We start from the raw sequence: 22382 nt of genomic DNA, 5'->3' as shown, positions 1-22382 counted from the left end.
TTTGTTCTTTCAGCACTTGCCAGCCCATTCATCAATGGCTTTAGAATTACCACCGTTTCCGGAGACTACTTTCAAAGTTCCTACCAAGCACATCATCTCTATTGAAGACATAACCATCAATAAAGAATTGGGGATGGGTCAGTTTGGAGTTGTTCAACAAGGCACCTGGTCGACTGGAAATCAGAGGGTAAGAATTAAAGATAATTATGACTTTTGTATTGCATGTTTATGGTTAGATGTTTACTAACTTTAACTCTTTTTCCTGCAAGCTGCAAGTTGCCATAAAATGTTTGGGTCATGAGCGCATGACTTCAAACTCCACGGAGTTCCTTAAAGAAGCAGCGGTTATGCACAGCATCGAGCATCCAAACATTGTTCGACTGTATGGTGTGGTGCTGCACTTGGACTCGCTAATGCTGGTAAGTCAATGATTATTGTTTACGATTCGGACTAATTATTTTTATCATAATTCATCTAAAATAATTTATGAAGACCATGAGATGAAGCGACCTAGTAATAAGCTGTTCAAGAAATAGGTAAATGTTTTGATCAGACTTGTCGATCTGGATTTGTATCCAAGCAAGTTATTCGTAATTGCTTTGTCTGCATTATGCGAGTGTTAAGGTTGACAGTCTATTGTGTAGCTCTATAATTAGGTTTATTTAACTATGACGTAATTACACACAGTTGGTAGTGTTTACTTATTTATATATGATTTGGAATTTTGATTATGGGCAACTTTTGATTGGTATGAAGAGGTAGTACTAAGTTAGCAGGTAAATGAAATGTCATCAGCGGTTTTGTTGAGCACTACGCCGCAGTAACTACGCATTATTGACGATGAGGGCCTGAAGATGAACCACACACAATGTGGATCATATTGGCAATCTAGCAATTTAAGGTGAAGTCCTAATTTATTTGTTCAGTGAAATGATGTGACCTTAATCCAGACATTATTATTATTGACTCCAAGCTTTTGGAAACATGTTAAGAGTAAACAATATGTTAGAAGAGTTGAAGTTTCGACTTCTTTTGATAAGTTTTCTTGTTTTGGGATCCTTACACAAAGTGCCATAGAAATTTTCTTGGTTTTGATTAGATTAGAATCTTTCAAAGAAGAGTGCGAAGCGTTGGTGTTTTCTGAAACCTGATTTAAAAGCTGCTGATAAGTCTAATAGGCATTACTGATTGACTTCTAGAAATAGGGAAAACCCAGAGTTGAAACTTCATCCTTTTGTGGAAATATGAATAGAATAGGTGTGGAGAACTGAAGATAATAAAAGTAGGTATGACTACTAAGTAGCATAAAAATCCGACAGTAAGCTGAATGTGAGGATAGATTCTATCCGATAGAGTGAAGCAAAAAGGGGTCTCGGACATTACAGAATTTTTGAAGGCAACTAACTCATACAAAGAGTTAGGACTTGTATATTTTTTCACTTTTTGCATAATTAAAGCAAAGGGTGTCCGAGACATAGTCAATAATGACATTTAATTAACTGCATTGATCATCCCTAGATTTGAATTGGTTTAGTACAGTGAAAATTTAAGTTGCAAAACCAATGTGACAGATGATAAGGGTATAATACATTATACATGAATAATAAAACATTTAAATTCAAACCTGTGTATTGGTTCGGACCGTCCCAAGAAGAATGGCAAATGTTTTATTCGCAACATTATGCGATTACCTCTTTAAACATTTCGTATTTTTTGTTGACTAGCTAGGTTTGGAACTAGCTGACTCGGCGAACTTCGTACCGCGTAAGTTCATCAGAAATAATGTAGGATCCTAATGGTGTAAGAATTTTCCAAATCGGTCCAGTAGTTTCGGAGCCTAATATCGAGTCTGTACAACAGACAATCAAATTTTTCCTCCTTAATAATAATTTGATGAGTGTAGATAAGTGTGATATAACAAGACTAGACAAAAGGAGAGGTTGGATGTGATGTGATAGAGTGCAGTGTGAGCACATGAGTAAAGAAACGAAACACAGAAAGCTACATACGAATGCGCTGTGATAGGTACATCACTACAAGTGCAACGCGTGTGTGCGTATCCACTGGCCGCTTGTCACGTATGAGCCGAAACAGCTTCAAACTAGATCAGCCAGTAGCAGTGTTGCCAACTTAGTGGATTTTCCACTAAATCTGGTGGTTTTGACTTACCTACTAGCGGACAAATATGGGTTTTAGTGGCTAGTGGATTTATCTAGTGGAATTTAAGAATTAAGGCTTTTTTTTCTTAAACATTGGAACAACGATTATATGGTCCACTCGTATCGTTTTTGGAGTTTAATTTCATCGTGCAGGCAACACTGTTCGAGCTAGCGAGTAAAGAGACCTAAGAAAAATGACAATAAATTATTATCGGGGATTCCCTGAGTTCCCTTTCTTAAAGTCGCAATTTTCGTTCGCGCTCATTGTGTTGGTGGCTTAGATTAATAAAACCTAGATGGATAGTCTTCATACAAACGCTTCGTCAAGAGTGAGGCAAAAATCTTATGTCATTAGTGTCAATTTTGTTGGGGAGTGTAGACAGTGAAGGCGATTTTCCCGAAAGTAGGGAAATTTTTAATACGTTTTTAATTATTTTATAATTAACAAAAACAAAACGCATCATGTACTTACTTATTTATTGAATTCAAAGTACCTACCTAATAACAATAAGATAAATCGACTTAAAAGTCTCGATTTCATAAAAAAGGAAGTGTATTTGTACGGCGAACAATTGGGAAATAAATTTTCTTGTTACTGGTATCATTCCCGTATTTAATTTTTTTGAAAGCCAAATTCAAGCAAAATACGCGTCGGATTGTAGTACTTACTTATGAAATGTAACACTGGTCACTTTCTTTCGTTTTTCTGATGTATTTTAGACACCCTTTCACAGCACAAACCGTTTTAATTAATTAAAATTCATTTCAATAAAAATACTGTTTTCTTTCAAAATGACCACAAATCTGCCAGACAAAAAAATAGTGGAAAATTTAGCGATTTTTACGATGGTGCGATTTTTATTAGTGGATTTCTGGTGGTTTTAGAGGTCAATTCTGGTGGGGAGCTTGATACTTCGTTGGCAACACTGGCCAGTAGTCAATCTCAGGGCGTGCAGGCGTGACGCGACGCTTGAACGTCGTGCGTGTTTTGTTTTTGTTTTCGAGTTTTTCACTTAATTCGTAGTAATATTTTTGTTTTAGTATTTAAAAAGTGTTGAAAATATTTTATAGCATTTGTTGAATTGCTTGAAAGAGCAAAAATTACGCGAATATTTTGATCTTCATGTACAAATTGTTAATATTGGTAATGACATAATTATTAGCACGTTTGCAAGATTGTATGCCATGTGAGTGTTTCCCATTGGATTATTTGAAAAAACTTTATTAGATTTAGAATTTATCATTCGATTAAAAGACACAACAAATTATTAAAAACCAAAAGTAATAAAAAATATATTTAGAGTAGGTATGTAATTTGTAAAAAAATGACCTATTTTAATATAAAATGGGAAAAAAGGAACATTTATATTTTTAATCAATTGTGCCAACCCTACCAAAATAGGTATACATTTTGCTAGCTCTTTAGAAGCTTTGTCTCTGTTCTGTTTCTTTACTCATGTGGTGTGAGTGCATAATGCATGGTAATTGTGATCACGTTGTTTTTCACTGATACTGCATTGGACACTCCAAGCTAGCCATAACAGGGTGGAATGTCACCTTATTGAAATAGTTTCGCTGTTATGGTTTTACGGCGGAGCTGAAAGGCGTTTGGTTTTGAATCAAATCTTTAGGAAAGGCCATATCTCACAAAATGGTTAAAACGCCCGTATCATATTGACTCTACTGACTCTTCTCATTCTTATTTTGTTACCACTCTTTTATTAGGTCGACCTGTATCCTACTAATATTATAAATGCGAAAGTTTGTGTGGATGTTTGGATGTCTGGATGTTTGTTACTCTTTCACGCAAAAACTACTGAACGGATTTTCATGAAACTTTACAGTATTATTATTTTATTTTATTATTTATTACCCAGAATAACATATAGGCTATAATTTATGACGATATTGACAAACTAAATTTCACGCGGCCGCAAAAGCTAGTGTAACCATAATAACTATGTAATGGAATCGCTGGTCTGATGATGGGACTGGAAGGTGGCCATAGGAACTCCTAAACAAAACAGCGGAATCGCATCGAGTGTGGATTCATTGGATTGGTCCTTTCAAGCACTTTAGTCTGCTTCTTCTCAGCACAGGCCCATTTAGTCCAGTCATTATAGTAAGTTCACCTCGGAATTCGAGATACCCAGCTGTAAGTCTGTAAATACGTGTATATTGACACCCTAAAAGTTGTCTCAAAACCTACATATGGTAGGGTGTAAGCAACTATTAAATTTCAAGGTCAACGGTCACAAAAATCGGTTTTTTGCGCTTTTTTTAGAAATATCTCATTTCCTATGGGTTTTTTGCTATTTGTATTTATTATCAATATTGTAGAATACTAAATTCTCTACAAATTTTAAAAAAAATTTTTATACGGTGAACCGTTTTCGAGATAGAGGGCGGAGAGCGCGCGGTCACTGCATCACTTCAGGTCAACTTAAGCGGTTTAGATTTTTCATACAAAAGGATTTTCCCGCTAATTCCCGTGGGAATTTCGGGAATTCCTTGTTGTAACTAAGCTTTAAGTTTACTAAGGTACCTACATGCCAAAGGATGATGGGCACTTTTCTATGGAATCTGGGCGTAAAACCAACAGAAATGTAACTACTACTATTTGTTAGGACTTAATATCAGAAATATATTTTCATATAAATAACTACCAAAAACTCCCGGGTTTGCTTGGAAATTGACATAATGTGTAATAGTAATAGGTGCTTTATTGCGCAAACAAAAATATTATTAATTAATATAACTTATCTACTTACATTTTAAATACATTTATCCATTAATATGTCCAACAGTTCAAAAGTGGGGCCAACAAATGGTATATTTGAACCATGTTCTACATTATAAGGACCATACCTAGGTACCATTTAGAGAAATGACATGAAACAGTCATGTTTCAATGGGATTTCTACCATTTAAGTTGTAGTGTTGTCGCATAATCGATCACGGATCGATTATTAATCGATATTGCCAAATCACGATTTATCGATTAACAATTCGATTAATCGATTTTATTGATTACCATCATTACTATCATTTGATTGTTAATTCAATTCCTTATTTTTAGCAATATAATCGATTATTGCAATCGAATAATCGATTATGATTTATTCAGTATAGATACTTACTAAATCGATAGAATCGATAGTAAGATATGATACAATACTCTCAATATGATCGATAAAAGCAATCTACCTAATTGACCTAATACTATTTTTATTACCCTAATGTGATGTGGAATACTATGGAAACTTTGCATATTCAACGACCTCTATCTCCGTATCCCCGCGTATTTCAGGATTGTTGCCATACTATGAAATGAAGTACTAGTATTAAGCTTTAATTTAGTATACTTTTTATTTCTGTTGGTTTAACGCCCAATATGCCCATCATCCTTTCAAGCGTCTAACTTCCGTTAAGCGTTTAGATTTTTCATACAAAAGGATTTTCCCGCTAATTCCTGTTCCCGTGGGAATTCCTAAGTATACTATAACCTGCCCAGGAGTATGAAGAATAATTCTACCAAGTTTCGTTAAAATCCGTCGAGTAGTTTTTGTTTCTATAAGGAACATACAGACGGACAGACAGACAGACAAAAATTTTACTGATTGCATTTTTGGCATCAGTATCGATCACTAATCACCCCCTGATAGTTATTTTGAAAATATATTTCATGTACAGAATTGACCTCTCTACAGATTTATTATAAGTACTAGCGGCCGCCCTCTATCTCGAAAACGGTTCACCGTATAAGAAAATTTTTGAACAAAATTTGTAGAGAATTTTGTATTCTACAATATTGATAATAAATACAAATAGAAAAAAACCCATAGGAAATGAGATATTTCCAAAAAAAGCGCAAAAAACCGATTTTTGTGACCTTTGACCTTAAAATTTAATAGTTGCTTACACCCTACCATATGTAGGTTTTGAGACAACTTTTAGGGTGTCAATATACAAGTATTTACAGACTTACAGCTGGGTATCTCGAATTCCGAGATTCTTACCTAATTTAAGCTTAAATGACTGGACTACATTTATTGTCCCGAAGCAGTGGTAGGGTTAATATTTGGACGTGTAAAAGCGCTTTTTAAAAGCCTATTTGCAAAAATAAATACATTTTATGAATTTATGAATTTTATGAATTTTAGTGCTAGATGACAGTCCAAGGCCCTGACGATGGAGTCGGGAGTAGGGTTCATGATTTCTCGAGCTTTTTAATTTCTCGGGTCTTCTCGGGTTGTCGAGAAATTTTAAACGGGTGCGAATCGACCCCTTTGAGAACTAGTAATCGCATACTACTAGTTCAAAAAAGAGTCGATTCGCACGTGATTTTAATACTTTTAATACATCCGGGCGAAACGCCTACTAAAAAAAAATGATTGAAAGGGGACGATTCGCACATTCGTGCGAAACTACTACTAACCCATTTTAACTTATTTGTGGCCAGGTCTGGGATATTACGGGCCTCAGATTAACCTCCCCAATGAATTCCGCCAAAATCACGTTAATATCTACACGACAAAAAAAACAAACGGGAATTTAGAGAACGTGCATAATATTTAAAGTGAATTAAACGAATGATACTTATGAGCTTATAAATGATCAAGAACTAATATAAGTTAAAGAATTTATTTCTCAAAAGAAATTGTACATTTCACTTAAGATGAGAAACAAGGTATTTTATTTATAAAATAAACGTAGGTAGATCTTGAACCAAGGACGTACGGAATAATTTGTTTACCAAAAACAAAACACTCGTCGGTAGACGTGAAAAAACAAGTAAATTGTATTTTCTTTTTACAAACACGTAATATAGAAATAACAGTTTGATCTTGAGACGGTGAATAGATTTAGACAGCGAATCAAAAGGGGAATTTACGTGAAAAAAAAGACTCTTAAAGAGAACTATATTTTGTGACTATACTTTACACGAATCTTAGCAAGGTGAAATGGAGTACCTACCTACAGGCATGGCAAAGTGTTGAACTACACTCAACATCAAATAAACCGCACCTTCCGCGACGCGAACTTTAAAGATTTTCTTATGACACAATCATGGTACCCCAACAATATTGGTGTTATTTGAAAGCCCAATAAATATTCTTAAAGAAAAATACATGTCATTTCCAAATAAATGATTAACATATACCATAAATGTGACTTGAAAATAGACCTCACTTTGGGCTCACCTCTGGGATCAATTAGACCAATTTTTATGGTTATAAAACCAAATAAAGATCTCACGTGTCCTCTTTAACAGATGTATAGCGATTAATCCTAACTTAACAGTTTTATAGTCATAAAAAATGGCTATAGCGTAACTACCTATTTTTTGAAGAATTGACTCGGGATCCTTGTAAAGACACATTTTTGGGGTAAAAACCTTTCCTTTAATGAAATGAAGTTTAGAACTAGGCTTTCAAATGGTACCAATGTTGGTGGAAAGTGGGAATGCATACGTTTGATAAGTGCTTGTCGCGGGAGGTACGATTTATTTGATGCCGAGTGTATATTTTTGGACAAATAGTAGTAGTTTTTTGCGCTTTTTTTAGAAATATCTCATTTCCTATGGGTTTTTTGCTATTTGTATTTATTATCAATATTGTAGAATACTAAATTCTCTACAAATTTTAAAAAAAATTTTTATACGGTGAACCGTTTTCGAGATAGAGGGCGGAGAGCGCGCGGTCACTGCATCACTTCAGGTCAACTTAAGCGGTTTAGATTTTTCATACAAAAGGATTTTCCCGCTAATTCCCGTGGGAATTTCGGGAATTCCTTGTTGTAACTAAGCTTTAAGTTTACTAAGGTACCTACATGCCAAAGGATGATGGGCACTTTTCTATGGAATCTGGGCGTAAAACCAACAGAAATGTAACTACTACTATTTGTTAGGACTTAATATCAGAAATATATTTTCATATAAATAACTACCAAAAACTCCCGGGTTTGCTTGGAAATTGACATAATGTGTAATAGTAATAGGTGCTTTATTGCGCAAACAAAAATATTATTAATTAATATAACTTATCTACTTACATTTTAAATACATTAAGCTATTTATCCATTAATATGTCCAACAGTTCAAAAGTGGGGCCAACAAATGGTATATTTGAACCATGTTCTACATTATAAGGACCATACCTAGGTATCATTTAGAGAAATGACATGAAACAGTCATGTTTCAATGGGATTTCTACCATTTAAGTTGTAGTGTTGTCGCATAATCGATCACGGATCGATTATTAATCGATATTGCCAAATCACGATTTATCGATTAACAATTCGATTAATCGATTTTATTGATTACCATCATTACTATCATTTGATTGTTAATTCAATTCCTTATTTTTAGCAATATAATCGATTATTGCAATCGAATAATCGATTATGATTTATTCAGTATAGATACTTACTAAATCGATAGAATCGATAGTAAGATATGATACAATACTCTCAATATGATCGATAAAAGCAATCTACCTAATTGACCTAATACTATTTTTATTACCCTAATGTGATGTGGAATACTATGGAAACTTTGCATATTCAACGACCTCTATCTCCGTATCCCCGCGTATTTCAGGATTGTTGCCATACTATGAAATGAAGTACTAGTATTAAGCTTTAATTTAGTATACTTTTTATTTCTGTTGGTTTAACGCCCAATATGCCCATCATCCTTTCAAGCGTCTAACTTCCGTTAAGCGTTTAGATTTTTCATACAAAAGGATTTTCCCGCTAATTCCTGTTCCCGTGGGAATTCCTAAGTATACTATAACCTGCCCAGGAGTATGAAGAATAATTCTACCAAGTTTCGTTAAAATCCGTCGAGTAGTTTTTGTTTCTATAAGGAACATACAGACGGACAGACAGACAGACAAAAATTTTACTGATTGCATTTTTGGCATCAGTATCGATCACTAATCACCCCCTGATAGTTATTTTGAAAATATATTTCATGTACAGAATTGACCTCTCTACAGATTTATTATAAGTACTAGCGGCCGCCCTCTATCTCGAAAACGGTTCACCGTATAAGAAAATTTTTGAACAAAATTTGTAGAGAATTTTGTATTCTACAATATTGATAATAAATACAAATAGAAAAAAACCCATAGGAAATGAGATATTTCCAAAAAAAGCGCAAAAAACCGATTTTTGTGACCTTTGACCTTAAAATTTAATAGTTGCTTACACCCTACCATATGTAGGTTTTGAGACAACTTTTAGGGTGTCAATATACAAGTATTTACAGACTTACAGCTGGGTATCTCGAATTCCGAGATTCTTACCTAATTTAAGCTTAAATGACTGGACTACATTTATTGTCCCGAAGCAGTGGTAGGGTTAATATTTGGACGTGTAAAAGCGCTTTTTAAAAGCCTATTTGCAAAAATAAATACATTTTATGAATTTATGAATTTTATGAATTTTAGTGCTAGATGACAGTCCAAGGCCCTGACGATGGAGTCGGAAGTAGGGTTCATGATTTCTCGAGCTTTTTAATTTCTCGGGTCTTCTCGGGTTGTCGAGAAATTTTAAACGGGTGCGAATCGACCCCTTTGAGAACTAGTAATCGCATACTACTAGTTCAAAAAAGAGTCGATTCGCACGTGATTTTAATACTTTTAATACATCCGGGCGAAACGCCTACTAAAAAAAAATGATTGAAAGGGGACGATTCGCACATTCGTGCGAAACTACTACTAACCCATTTTAACTTATTTGTGGCCAGGTCTGGGATATTACGGGCCTCAGATTAACCTCCCCAATGAATTCCGCCAAAATCACGTTAATATCTACACGACAAAAAAAACAAACGGGAATTTAGAGAACGTGCATAATATTTAAAGTGAATTAAACGAATGATACTTATGAGCTTATAAATGATCAAGAACTAATATAAGTTAAAGAATTTATTTCTCAAAAGAAATTGTACATTTCACTTTAGATGAGAAACAAGGTATTTTATTTATAAAATAAACGTAGGTAGATCTTGAACCAAGGACGTACGGATTAATTTGTTTACCAAAAACAAAACACTCGTCGGTAGACGTGAAAAAACAAGTAAATTGTATTTTCTTTTTACAAACACCACAGAATACATAATAGTAGCAACAGAAATTGCACTCCTTTGTGTAGGATCAGATGCCGACATTTTAACGGTAATAATAATAATGCAAAATATCCAACGCACATGGTGCATTCGAAATCGCACCTTACCACTAAGCTCACAAGAGCGCAATTTTTTTGTGTTCAGAATTGATCTACCTCACAGCTCAAGCGTCAGGGTTGTAAAAGCAAGGTAAAATAAATAAAAACTTAATTTTAAGAAGCATTTATTGTATTTACGATTTTTTTTTTACAAAGTTTCACTTTAATCTAGTGGTGTTTGTATAATCGTACCATCTCTAAACCTATCAATAAACTTCAGTGTTGCGATAATTCGAAATTGGACAAACAGTTTTAAAAGGTGTACTTAGTGTCGGAAAATAGACACGGTGAAGTAAAGTTAATGTTTTTATTAGCTAAAATAATCTTTGCTACAGTTTTTTGTCATAAGTATTTCAAAATTATTTAAAAAGTTTAGTTTTTTTTTATTATTTAAATCACTACAGTTAATTATTATTCCTAAATATTACGATTTTCCATTAAAGAAGAATAACAGTGCTGTTGGAACAATAAACCTTGATTGCGACGATGATCGACCGAGCGTGTATAGAAATACGCGTGTGCTCACAGGCGCGTGGCGGCCCGGACTGATTTGCAACTTGAAGTTGTCGCGCGCTGTAGGTAATTATCTCGGCCGGCATAGGCGAGTGACGGAGGCCTGCAAACACGTAATATAGAAATAACAGTTTGATCTTGAGACGGTGAATAGATTTAGACAGCGAATCAAAAGGGGAATTTACGTGAAAAAAAAGACTCTTAAAGAGAACTATATTTTGTGACTATACTTTACACGAATCTTAGCAAGGTGAAATGGAGTACCTACCTACAGGCATGGCAAAGTGTTGAACTACACTCAACATCAAATAAACCGCACCTTCCGCGACGCGAACTTTAAAGATTTTCTTATGACACAATCATGGTACCCCAACAATATTGGTGTTATTTGAAAGCCCAATAAATATTCTTAAAGAAAAATACATGTCATTTCCAAATAAATGATTAACATATACCATAAATGTGACTTGAAAATAGACCTCACTTTGGGCTCACCTCTGGGATCAATTAGACCAATTTTTATGGTTATAAAACCAAATAAAGATCTCACGTGTCCTCTTTAACAGATGTATAGCGATTAATCCTAACTTAACAGTTTTATAGTCATAAAAAATGGCTATAGCGTAACTACCTATTTTTTGAAGAATTGACTCGGGATCCTTGTAAAGACACATTTTTGGGGTAAAAACCTTTCCTTTAATGAAATGAAGTTTAGAACTAGGCTTTCAAATGGTACCAATGTTGGTGGAAAGTGGGGATGCATACGTTTGATAAGTGCTTGTCGCGGGAGGTACGATTTATTTGATGCCGAGTGTATATTTTTGGACAAATACTTTCTTTTGAAAAACTAGGGTTTGGGAGAAACTCAAAGAATCTCGTAGCACCATCATGTATTGTCAAGCTTTCGTGTGCCAAGTACGCGCGTGCTAGCGTGAACTGAGCCATGGATGTTATGGATGTCCGTAACCGTTACCGAAACTTTCGGATGTCCGAAATAAAAAAATAACCATAACCGATTCAAAAGTTTCGGATAGTTTCGGATGTAGGCAGTTTAAATTATTTTTTGTATAGCATTATAAAAAGTGTAAAGGTATAACAGCCTGATTAACCTTTAAAATGCCATCCATAGTGTTGGACAACTATTGCAAATTGCATTCTAAAGCACAGATATCTGTAACCGTAACCGAAACCGGTATAATATTATTCCTATATCCGTAACCGTATCCATAACCAAAACTACATATCCATAACATCCCTAAACTGAGCTAAGTATGTCATGGTAATTCGCGTGGAATCTGGGTAACGTCTACACGCTAGTGGGTTTACCCTGAGCTATTAAGCGGTCTGAAAGACTTAATGCTAAAGCGAAAGTAGATAATGGTAATCAGAAGTTTTAAGCTTTAATCATAATTCATAACACGCATTCAATACGTGTTACATGAAAACCACAACATTTATCATAATCAAGTAATCGATAGTTAATTTTCGTGTGGAATCCCAGTAAATGAATTGCTTATTGGGCCGTGGTAATTCTCGTGAAATTCAACTACGATTAAATTCACTGAAACCGCATGTTACATAACTGTAGTGTCCGACTGAAACTAGTTTTACGACCGAAACCGAAACCGAAAACGAATTTCGGCAACGGTGTCTATTTCGGCCGAAACCGAAACCGAAACCGAAACTTCCTTACAAGGCTCATATTTTGAGGGAAAAATAAAGAAAACGTTATTATAATCAGTCAGTCTTTATTGTTTTCTCTTTAAATTGCATTAAAATTGAACTTATAAAGCGCCTTTTTACTCTAAAAGGTATCAAATTATGTATTAAAAAAGAAAAAGAAGGATTTATAGTCTAGATTTTTTTTTATTACTCGCAATATTCGTCCCATGGTCGGGTCTTTTACCTTAATAATTTCTCAAAACAAAATTGGTAGTACGTAAGTTAGTATCTACTGTACTTGCCACTTGGATACCTTGGTGATAAATACTAACTTATCAAATTCAAAATAAATCACTCGAAAACTAGCCACCACAACAAAACAAAACTATAGTCTGGTCCGTGAGCACGTAGAATTTTGTCCAATGACCCCTAGCTACCCATCCTTATCGCTCGCGCGTAATTATATTGCTATCGCGTTCGCACACTCACTGCGGGTGCCAGTCGCACAGTCGCGACAGCAATATAATACGCGCGAGCGATAAGGATAGGATCTCGCTTGTTTGGAGAACAGCAAACAAACAAGCGAGCGAATCACGACATTGGCTCTGATCGGATTCATTCACTCATTCAACGCGCCGAACATGACCGATAACAGCGCGGAAACTCCCGAATACACATTCGGTTTCGGTCGTAGTTTCGGCAAGTTTGCCGCCGAAAACGAAACTAAACCGAAACTCGTGTTTTTACCGAAACTCAACCGAAAACGAAACCGAAACCGAACATTCGGTCGGACACTACATAACTGTGTTGGAGCTTTTTTTTGGAAAATGGATGGATATTTGTTACTCATGAATATAGAACAGGGTTTCTCAAAGTGGGGTACGCGAATCCCGGGGCTCGCTATTCGACGTTAAGGGGTTCGCGACATTTACATAATGGTACTAGAGTAAGGCTGGGTTGCACCATCATACTTTGACTTTAACATACGTCAAAAATCTGTCAAACTCCATACAGAAAGCACCGGTTACCGTTTAATTTACTGCCAAAGATAGGTGGTGCAACTCAGCCTTAAAATTGTCCAAAATTACTCCTAAAACTGACTCCATTTGCGATAAGAAGCAGTGCTTGTTTCTTCACATTAAGGACAGTGCCAATCCATGTATGGAAGTTGGACCAAGTGCTGCCCAGAATGAAACTATAGTGCATTTTGTTCCTCAGGCCAATACTAATTTGTAAACCGGAGCGCACTGAAATCTATCCCTGGAGTTAAGAGAAAAAAAGAGTTTTGTTTGGAATTATTTACATACAAAATATCATCGATGTATACCTACTACGCATAAGATTTCGCGATTTTGGCATTAAGTAACACTCGTTATGTTGAACTTAACCATACTACATCCGTACACCTTACTTAAGTACGACTTCTACATTATTTATAAGTGATCAAGGGCTGTTGCAGTAGTTTGGTTAGTTGACAGAAATTAATTATTTCCAAAATAGAGCAAGAAGTTTTAGCTTACAATAACTTCAATAATCGATTGTAATACACCAATAAATTGATTTTTCGCAAGGATAGAGAACTAAAACTTCTTGATTCATTTTGGAAATAATGATTTCTGTCAAGTAACCAAACTATTGCAACAGCGCTAGATCGCTTATAAAGAATGTCTAAGTCGCACTAAAGTAAGGTGTACGGATGCAGTACGGTTAAGTTCAACATAGCGAGTGTTATTTAATGCCAAAATCACGAAATCTTATGCGTAGTACGTATACATCGATGATATTTTGTATGAAAATATTTCAAAACAAAACTCTTTTTTTCTCTTAACTCCAGGGATAGATTGCAGTGCGCTTCGGTTCACACATTAGTATTGGTCTGAGGAACAAAATGCACAATGGGTTGATTCTGGGCAGCACTTGGTCCAGACCCTGGCACTATCATCATCAAAAAGACATTTCATTGGCAATTGATTGAAATTAAAACCTTATTTTTTTCAATAGTCCATTTTATAATTTTCTTTGGGGGAAGGGGGGGTTTAATTCGCTAGTTAAGAGGTTCGCTGTCATTTAGAAACTTAAACAGGGGTTCGTGTAGCCGAAAGTTTGAGAAACCTTGATAAATGTAGAACATTATTCGCAACGCAAATAAGTGTCAAGTAAATACGTCGGTCTTTCTATGATAAATTATTTTTAACCAACTTCAACAAAGGGAGGAGGTTCTCAATTCGGTTGGTGTATTATTGTTTTTTCTATGTATTTCACCGATTAAGCTGAGATTTCTGAGCCGATTTACGTGATTCTTGTTTTCATCCATTTTGTCCTATAAAATTTTGATTTGATTTGGTTGAGTAGTTTTTATTTTTATGAGCATTTTTAGTTTTTAGCATGAATAAGTGAACACTTTGTTCGTGACAATTACGTCGTCTAGGTATCTTTAAGTAATCGATGTTCACCGATTACTTAGAGATTGCTCGTCCGATTTGAGTAATTCTTTTTTGTTCGATAGTAGATACTTGCCATTTAGTCCCATATACAATTTAGTTTAACTTAGTCGTTTTCATTTTATGAGCATGAGTTTCGAACAGATTTTATTCGGAATCGATTCCTTTTTATTAACGATAACTTCGGCAGTTTTGGAGATAAATCTTAATGAAACTTGTCTCAAACTGTAGAGTATAAAACTACGCATCTGTGTATTTCATCAAACCATTGTAAAACTAATTGGCACATGGAAAAAATTTGCATAAACCGCGATTTGCCTGTTTTTAACAGATGGCTAATGATGAATAGGAAACGAGTTTCTCCAATTGGCAAGTTCAGTTTAGTTCACATTACAAACACTATAAAAAGTAAAATAAACGGCGTTTAAAAAAAACCGACTTTAAAAATTAAACTAACTCTGTTTTAGTACATAGCTTGGCATTTCGCAGACTGGCACAGACTCCGAGAATATCAATCATGGCCATAATAATTGTCCTAATTAAATAAATAACGTAAAATAATTATTTTTCTACATTTAGGTGTACTTTTTTGGAGTTAGTTTAATTTTTAAAGTCGGTTTTTTTAAACGCAGTTTATTTTATTTTATCTCCGAAGCTGCAATCAAAAGCTACATACGTTTTTAATTATGTAATAGTGTTACTCATTCTTAATAAATCCCTTGTTTTATTTCTCTATAAGTTTGGACAGCCAGTTTAATTTATCGGGACAATGGGTTCAATAAATAAGTGTTTGAATAGCGGCCAAGACAATGTATCACGGCAGTATAAGTCGGTAGTCGTTTAAATTATAAAATATGATTTGCTTGGCGTTAAACGTAATGTATTGTTGCAGGTGACCGAGTTGGCTCCGCTCCGCTCGCTTCTCGAGTGCATCCGTGAGGTGGCGCTTCGCCCTAACTTCCCTGTGCCGAATCTGTGTGAATTCGCCGAACAGATCTGTGATGGAATGACTTATCTGGAAAAGAAAAGACTGATTCATAGGTAATATTGAAATGTTTCCTCTGTATTAAAAGGCAACCATTAATGATCTAATTCTAATACATATTATATCAACATAAACACGGTTTATACCTACCACTGACCGTATTGCGCAGAATTTTCACCTTCAGATGATAGCATAATCATTTCTACAAAAAAAAAATGTCCAGAACCGACACCTGAATTTAAATTTATTTAAAGTTCGCAGAATGCATCTGAAATGAAATTCATCTGAACCTGAATGATTGCGCTGTATCTTTTTACCATTTCATGCTTTTTAACAGACTTCACAAATAAAGGTGGGGGTTCTTTTTAAGTATGATTTTTGTTTTGCAGGGATTTAGCGGCAAGGAATATCTTAGTGTTTAACAAAGATCGCGTCAAAATTTCCGATTTTGGTCTGTCCCGTGCTCTGGGCGTCGGCAAAGATTACTACCAAACAAACTACAATGTCAATCTGAAATTGCCTGTCGCTTGGTAAGTGAAGATTTTTATTTTTATGAACATTCTGAAGAACTCTCCCACAAACAAAAACTTCTATAATGTATTATTGAGTAACGCAGTCTTTACGACATTGCTCAGTCAGGCCAGTGAGGATTTGGAATGCTATTTTTTTCTTACATCAATATTTTTTTAACACTTGGGGATCTTTCTTAGTCAAAAGACTCTCATACATTATGTATGTGCATTACGTTATACTTTTGCAGGTGCGCCCCTGAATGCATACTTTACTTGCGCTTTACGTCAGCAAGTGACGTGTGGGCATTCGGAGTCTGCTTATGGGAGATGTTCACTTACGGCTTCCAACCCTGGGCGGCTTTCTCTGGACAGCAAATCCTTGAAGCCATCGACGCTCCCAATTTCCAGGTATATTAACGATTTTAGTTACAATTGAGTGTACAGATCGCCGTGCCAGCATCACGATAGTTCGACCACCTGTATTTATTATAATAGTAAGACTACGATTCATCATCATCATCATCTCAGCCATAGGACGTCCTCTGCTGAACATAGGCCTCCCCCAATACTTTCCATGTTGTCCGGTTGGTAACGGCCTGCGTCTAGCGCCTTCCTGCTACCTTTGCGATGTCTTCGGTCCACCTCGTGGGTGGAAGCACACTGCGTTTTCCGGTACGTGGCCTCCACTAAAGAACCTTGCTGCCCCATCGGCTGTCAGTTCTGCGTACTATGTGCCCTGCCCAAACTGCCCATTGCCACTTCAGCTTTCTAATCCGTCGGACTATATCAGTGACTAGTTCGTTTACGGATCTCCTCATTTCGATTCGATCTCGGAAAGAAACACCGAGTATAACCCTTTCCATAGCATAGTAGACTACGATTACTCATTTGTAAAACTATTTTTAATGTTCACAGCGACTGGAGTGTCCGGAGTGCTGTCCGGAAGACTACTACTCTACGATGCTTGAGTGTTGGTCGCACGATCCCAACGATCGACCGAAGTTCAGAGATCTGAGCGGGAGGCTGAGGGATTTACGTCCCGAACAGGTATTAATTATTTTTATTTATCTCTTTACATTATATTATCTATGCTATTCCAAAATAATTACGGTAAATTCAATCTTTAGTTCATTTACAATGTCTTGATTTAGAAATACGAGAATTGCTGAAAAAGTCCCATATTATTTAATGATTTACTCAAATTAAAAATTATCTTTTTATTTCTATTTCTATTTCAGCCACAGGGCGTCCACTGCTGAACATAGGCATCAGACAATGATTTCCATAATAACAGCTATCAATTTTATCAACATCTTAATCAACATATTATTATTATGCTTTTTTATTCAAGGTGCAAACAGTAGTCGGGTTTTCCAAACCCGAGGATGGCCGCCGGAGCAACTTGATCGAGTACAAGATTGGACAAATCATTACGGTTTTGGGGAAAGAGTAAGTATATTTAATTTTGTACTTAATATAGCACAGTACTGTGATTACGTCATCATTTTGTAGAAGACTGTGCCGATAGGGTCCGGAATGTATTTCTATTGGTGACATTTCTTGTTTATTCGTATCTAATCCACACTAAGGCTGGGTTGCACCATCTTACTTTAACTTTGACAAAAGTCAAAAATCTGTCAAACTCCATACAAAATGCACCGGTTATCGTTATACCTAGTTACGGTCAATATTAAATGGTGTAACTCAGCCTAATACTATGCTAAATTGTTAGGTCTGCCTTATAAATGTATTTTTCCTAGCATATTTTTTTGCCAGCAAAAATTCCCTTACCATGTTTACCGCCAATAATACACTCGTATTTAACGGTGCGTGAAATTTTCTTCTAAGTTATGAATAAGTCTGCGATATTAAATTTAATCCCGAAATAGAAAATATCTTTTGTTGAGATGAGTATTATCCTCGTATATCTCCGTCGTAGGTAAGTCGTCTCGGTGATTTGAATGTCACCCTATCATTAACCCTTTATACCTTTTTTTAAATGCTAGAATCTTCTGCTACATATGCGCATTTATTCAATTTAAGTATTAATTTTTAAGCCATTTTCCGGGGACAAACTAATTTGTTACCGCTTGAGACATTTTCAATAAAATATTAAGACACAGGTCTTAACGTGACGTTTAATTTATGAGTTACATTATGTACTCACGGCTTGACGTTTCGGCTGCGATGCTGCAGCCGTGGTCACAAGCAGACTGGCGGCTCGCGAAAGTTTAAAATCTAACATTGTCAATAGTTTTGTATACCAACTGTTAAATGTATTTTAGGTAACGTTAGCGAATTCAACCTTTCATACATTTTTTAGAGATAGTTTGAGATAACGGGGAAAAACATAGTAGTTTTTTTTTCGACTTTTGGATGGGGGGTCAAAAACTTTCTGACCCATCGACATTCAATCGGGTGAAGGCACTGGTGAAAGCTACTATTTTCTATTAAAACTATGGTCAACAAGAATAAGATCAATTTGAACATATATTTTATACTATTCAGTTAAAACATTTTTTTAATCAATAATTCCAGAAGCATGACCAATTCATCAATGTGGTATGGAGTGCTGCCCGCCGGCGCTTGCGGTATGTTCGACCCCGCGCATGTGAAGCCCTACTCCGGGCCCGAAGTAAGTATTGACACTATGCGTGCTATGTGTTCTGTGAATCACTGTCCAATAACCAACCGGGGACTTGGTGCTGTGCGAGTTATGCAATTGATTTTAACCGACATCAAAAAGAGGAGGTATTTTCTTGTTAAGATTGATGTGTATCTTACTGTTGTGTGTATTCATTCATGCATTTGATTTAGTGCAATGTAAAAGTCAGTTAATGTGCAAAATATATTAATTGTGATACCCAAAGCTCAGCGTTTTGACTTTATAGACAAATCAATTTTGGGCCTTAAAAGTCATAAGTAAGTTTTACTTGTGGCTTTTAGAAGACGCCTTTTGTTTTAACGATACTTCATTTGGAATGCTAGTTCATTCAGATCATTGCATTTAATAGTAATTAAAAACCAACTTTTTTGTGTTCAGACAATATTGTAAAGTTCATATAATTCGCAAAGTACTAATAACCCAAGTCATTCGGGCGTTTGTCAGTTTGATATTCACCACATTTTCATATACATGGTACTTGGTACTAATAAACCAAATCATTGCAATGTCGCGGGATGATTTTTTATTAGTTTCTCACATCTACATCAAATGACGATCACCTAATGCTTTAAATATTTATAAACATTGTTAAAACCTAGACTTTCATAAGCGCGTTCTAATAAAATTCAAACAAAGTATAGACAATACTTTTTAAATGATAGTCTTTTTTTTAAACAGCCTGTATGTTTTCTGTAACAAATAAAAAATACGGCCCTTTTATTACTTTACTAACACAAGTCTTAAGAAATATTAGCATTATAATAATCTTAGTTTTCAAAATGACGCATTCACTATAACTTTTTTACTTTAATGCCGGCACCATTAATATTTATCATCGTCATTGATGACACATCAAGTGTGTGAAGTACTGATATCGAATCATCCCGCGCCTCACCCGGTGTGCAACTCCGAAACTGTTTCGGATCTGTGGGCTGGTGTGAGTTTACATCAAACGTGCTCACTAGTGAGCGCATTAAAAAAATGTATGAAAGTTCTACCAGGCCTGTTCATCTCCGCGAGTTTACATCGAAAACAAAACACGCACGATGGCCCACCTACAGGATACTATTCGACAAGGCCTCACATACGAGCGAACATTGACTCACGCACGCGTATTCTTGTGTATGATGGATTTTAAGTTGCCTCAACAAGACACTGAGAGGTAAATAAGTAATTAATATTATTCATGATAATTCATGCTAAATCATGTATTTCCTCCGCCATTTTCCGCAGTTTGGCACCTCACGTCACATCATTTTACCGAAGTCAGCCCTATAGCTTCGGCGCAGTGCCGAACTGCCGATCACTGACGTTTGTCAACAAAATGGTGCTTGACTCTTGAGACAGGCTAAATTACACCATATTGTTAATGGCATTGAGCATACATTTTTATAAATACCTTCGCGAAGTAAAACTTCTGTAAGTAGTACTTATTATTATTCTGTGGTTCTACTTCTTGAACGTTTCCGCTAGGGGCGCTATACAATCCGTCATACATTTAATGTCACTTTTTACGCGGTCGACATCGATTGCGTTTGACGTAAACTCACACTAGGCCCTGTTTGTCACCGTTATCTCGCTTCGCGTGGCAACATCTGAAACTTACGTCTTTCGGAGTACGCAAGCCGTTGCTTTAACCACGCTGCCCTGTCAGAAGCTATCCATGGCGTGTTCCCTCTCGCCTCATCCGATCCGGAGTTCCATCCGGGCGCGGCCCTCGCTCCTGCGGTCCGACGTCAAACGTCACACGTATACCGGCAAGAGGACGATTCAGAGGAGCATGATATCAAGCCCTCAAGGTGACGTCAAACACACTGGACACGTCGGCTTGGACGGCGCGTACTTCGGAGATATTTCCTTCCTGGATCCGGCTGGTTGCGTAAGTACGCTTGCGGGATCTAGATGGCTTTGGTGGGTTTTTTTTAATGCGAGAGATATTTTTTTACAAAACTGTATATTGAACATTAATGCATTCAATAATGCAACTGGTAAAGACCAGTCTTAGGAAATTCATGAAAATAATATTATTATATTATTTTGTCTATTAATCCTTGCCACTATTCTTGCTCTTGTGCTCTTTATCTTGTTACTGTTTAATAGTTAACCCAAATATTTTCTATTTGAAGAACTTATATATAAACAATGTCAAGATGTCTAGCATTTGATATAACACATTGTAGATAGAATACCTTGCATAATTTATTAGCACTATAGTCTTTTTCACGTAAGATGATCCGTATGACACTTCAAGGTTATCCATATTACGCATACTACATACGCAGAATATTCTTGAATAAATATTTGTATTTTATTAGCAATATAATAAAAAAAAATTAACTACTTGTCTTGAAATATACAGGGTGTTTGGCGCATCGTGTGCCAAAACTATTTGGCGGATAGAATGGGTCATTTCCTATATTTTCAGCCCCCATAACACGTTCCATGCCAGGCGGCTACTTTTATATGAATTTTTTAGTAATTTCACCAAAATACCCAAATCGCATCATTTAATTTCGATTTAAAAAAAAACTACTAGGCGTAGCCTCAAAGTAAATATTTTGTTTTGACGTGCATTGATGTTCGTGAATTCATTGTGGAAAACCTTGGGGGAGGCCTTTGTCCAGCAGTGGACGTCATTTGGCTGAAAACGAACGAACGAAACGTGCATTGATGTAGGGTTGCATCAAATCTAAATTTACTGGCAAATATCATCTAGTTTTTTTTTTAATTCAGCTTTGAAGTTTTCCGAAAAGTTAAAAAGGACTGAACAATTAAGTTTACATGGCTATAATAAAAAAATTAAAAGAGATAGCGATCTTCGGATTTTATCAAAACTTCTCTAGTCTATCCCCATTCAAACGGTATACTAATCTTGTTTAAATAATAACAACAACTTCACAAATTCCTTAAATTAGTGCATTGACTCTACTCGGACTGATATTCAAATTTTGAATTTTGAACCTTTTTTTTTACCTTACAATAAGTTCAAAGCAGGTAAAAACTTCACAAAATATTTACTTTGAGGCTACGCCTAGTAGTATTTTTTCAATTGAAATTAAATGATGCGATTTGGGTATTTTGGTGAAATTACTAAAAATTGATATAAAAGTAGCCGCCTGGCATGGAACGTGTTATGGGGGCTGAAAATATAGGAAAGGACCCATTCTATCCGCCAAATAATTTTGGCAGACGATGCGCCAAACACCCTGTATA

General features: G+C 35.7%; 1 protein-coding gene across 1 annotated transcript in view; it reads left to right on the top strand.

Annotated features, from left to right (window-relative positions):
* The window catches only part of LOC135087158 (activated Cdc42 kinase-like), a 58559-nt gene that overhangs the window by 4517 nt on the left and 31660 nt on the right, over nucleotides 1-22382 (top strand). Inside the window, exons 4-12 of the mRNA XM_063981994.1 lie at nucleotides 14-187; nucleotides 270-419; nucleotides 15900-16048; nucleotides 16382-16522; nucleotides 16753-16912; nucleotides 17420-17551; nucleotides 17856-17953; nucleotides 19043-19139; nucleotides 20824-21048. Coding sequence (XP_063838064.1) covers nucleotides 14-187; nucleotides 270-419; nucleotides 15900-16048; nucleotides 16382-16522; nucleotides 16753-16912; nucleotides 17420-17551; nucleotides 17856-17953; nucleotides 19043-19139; nucleotides 20824-21048 — 1326 coding nt within the window. The remainder of the gene's footprint in view (nucleotides 1-13; nucleotides 188-269; nucleotides 420-15899; nucleotides 16049-16381; nucleotides 16523-16752; nucleotides 16913-17419; nucleotides 17552-17855; nucleotides 17954-19042; nucleotides 19140-20823; nucleotides 21049-22382) is intronic.

Source organism: Ostrinia nubilalis, chromosome Z (genome assembly GCF_963855985.1).
Source record: "Ostrinia nubilalis chromosome Z, ilOstNubi1.1, whole genome shotgun sequence".
Taxonomy (NCBI): domain Eukaryota; kingdom Metazoa; phylum Arthropoda; class Insecta; order Lepidoptera; family Crambidae; genus Ostrinia; species Ostrinia nubilalis.
The sequence above is the reverse complement of the archived record's forward strand: the minus strand, read 5'-3'. Positions and strand labels throughout refer to the sequence as shown.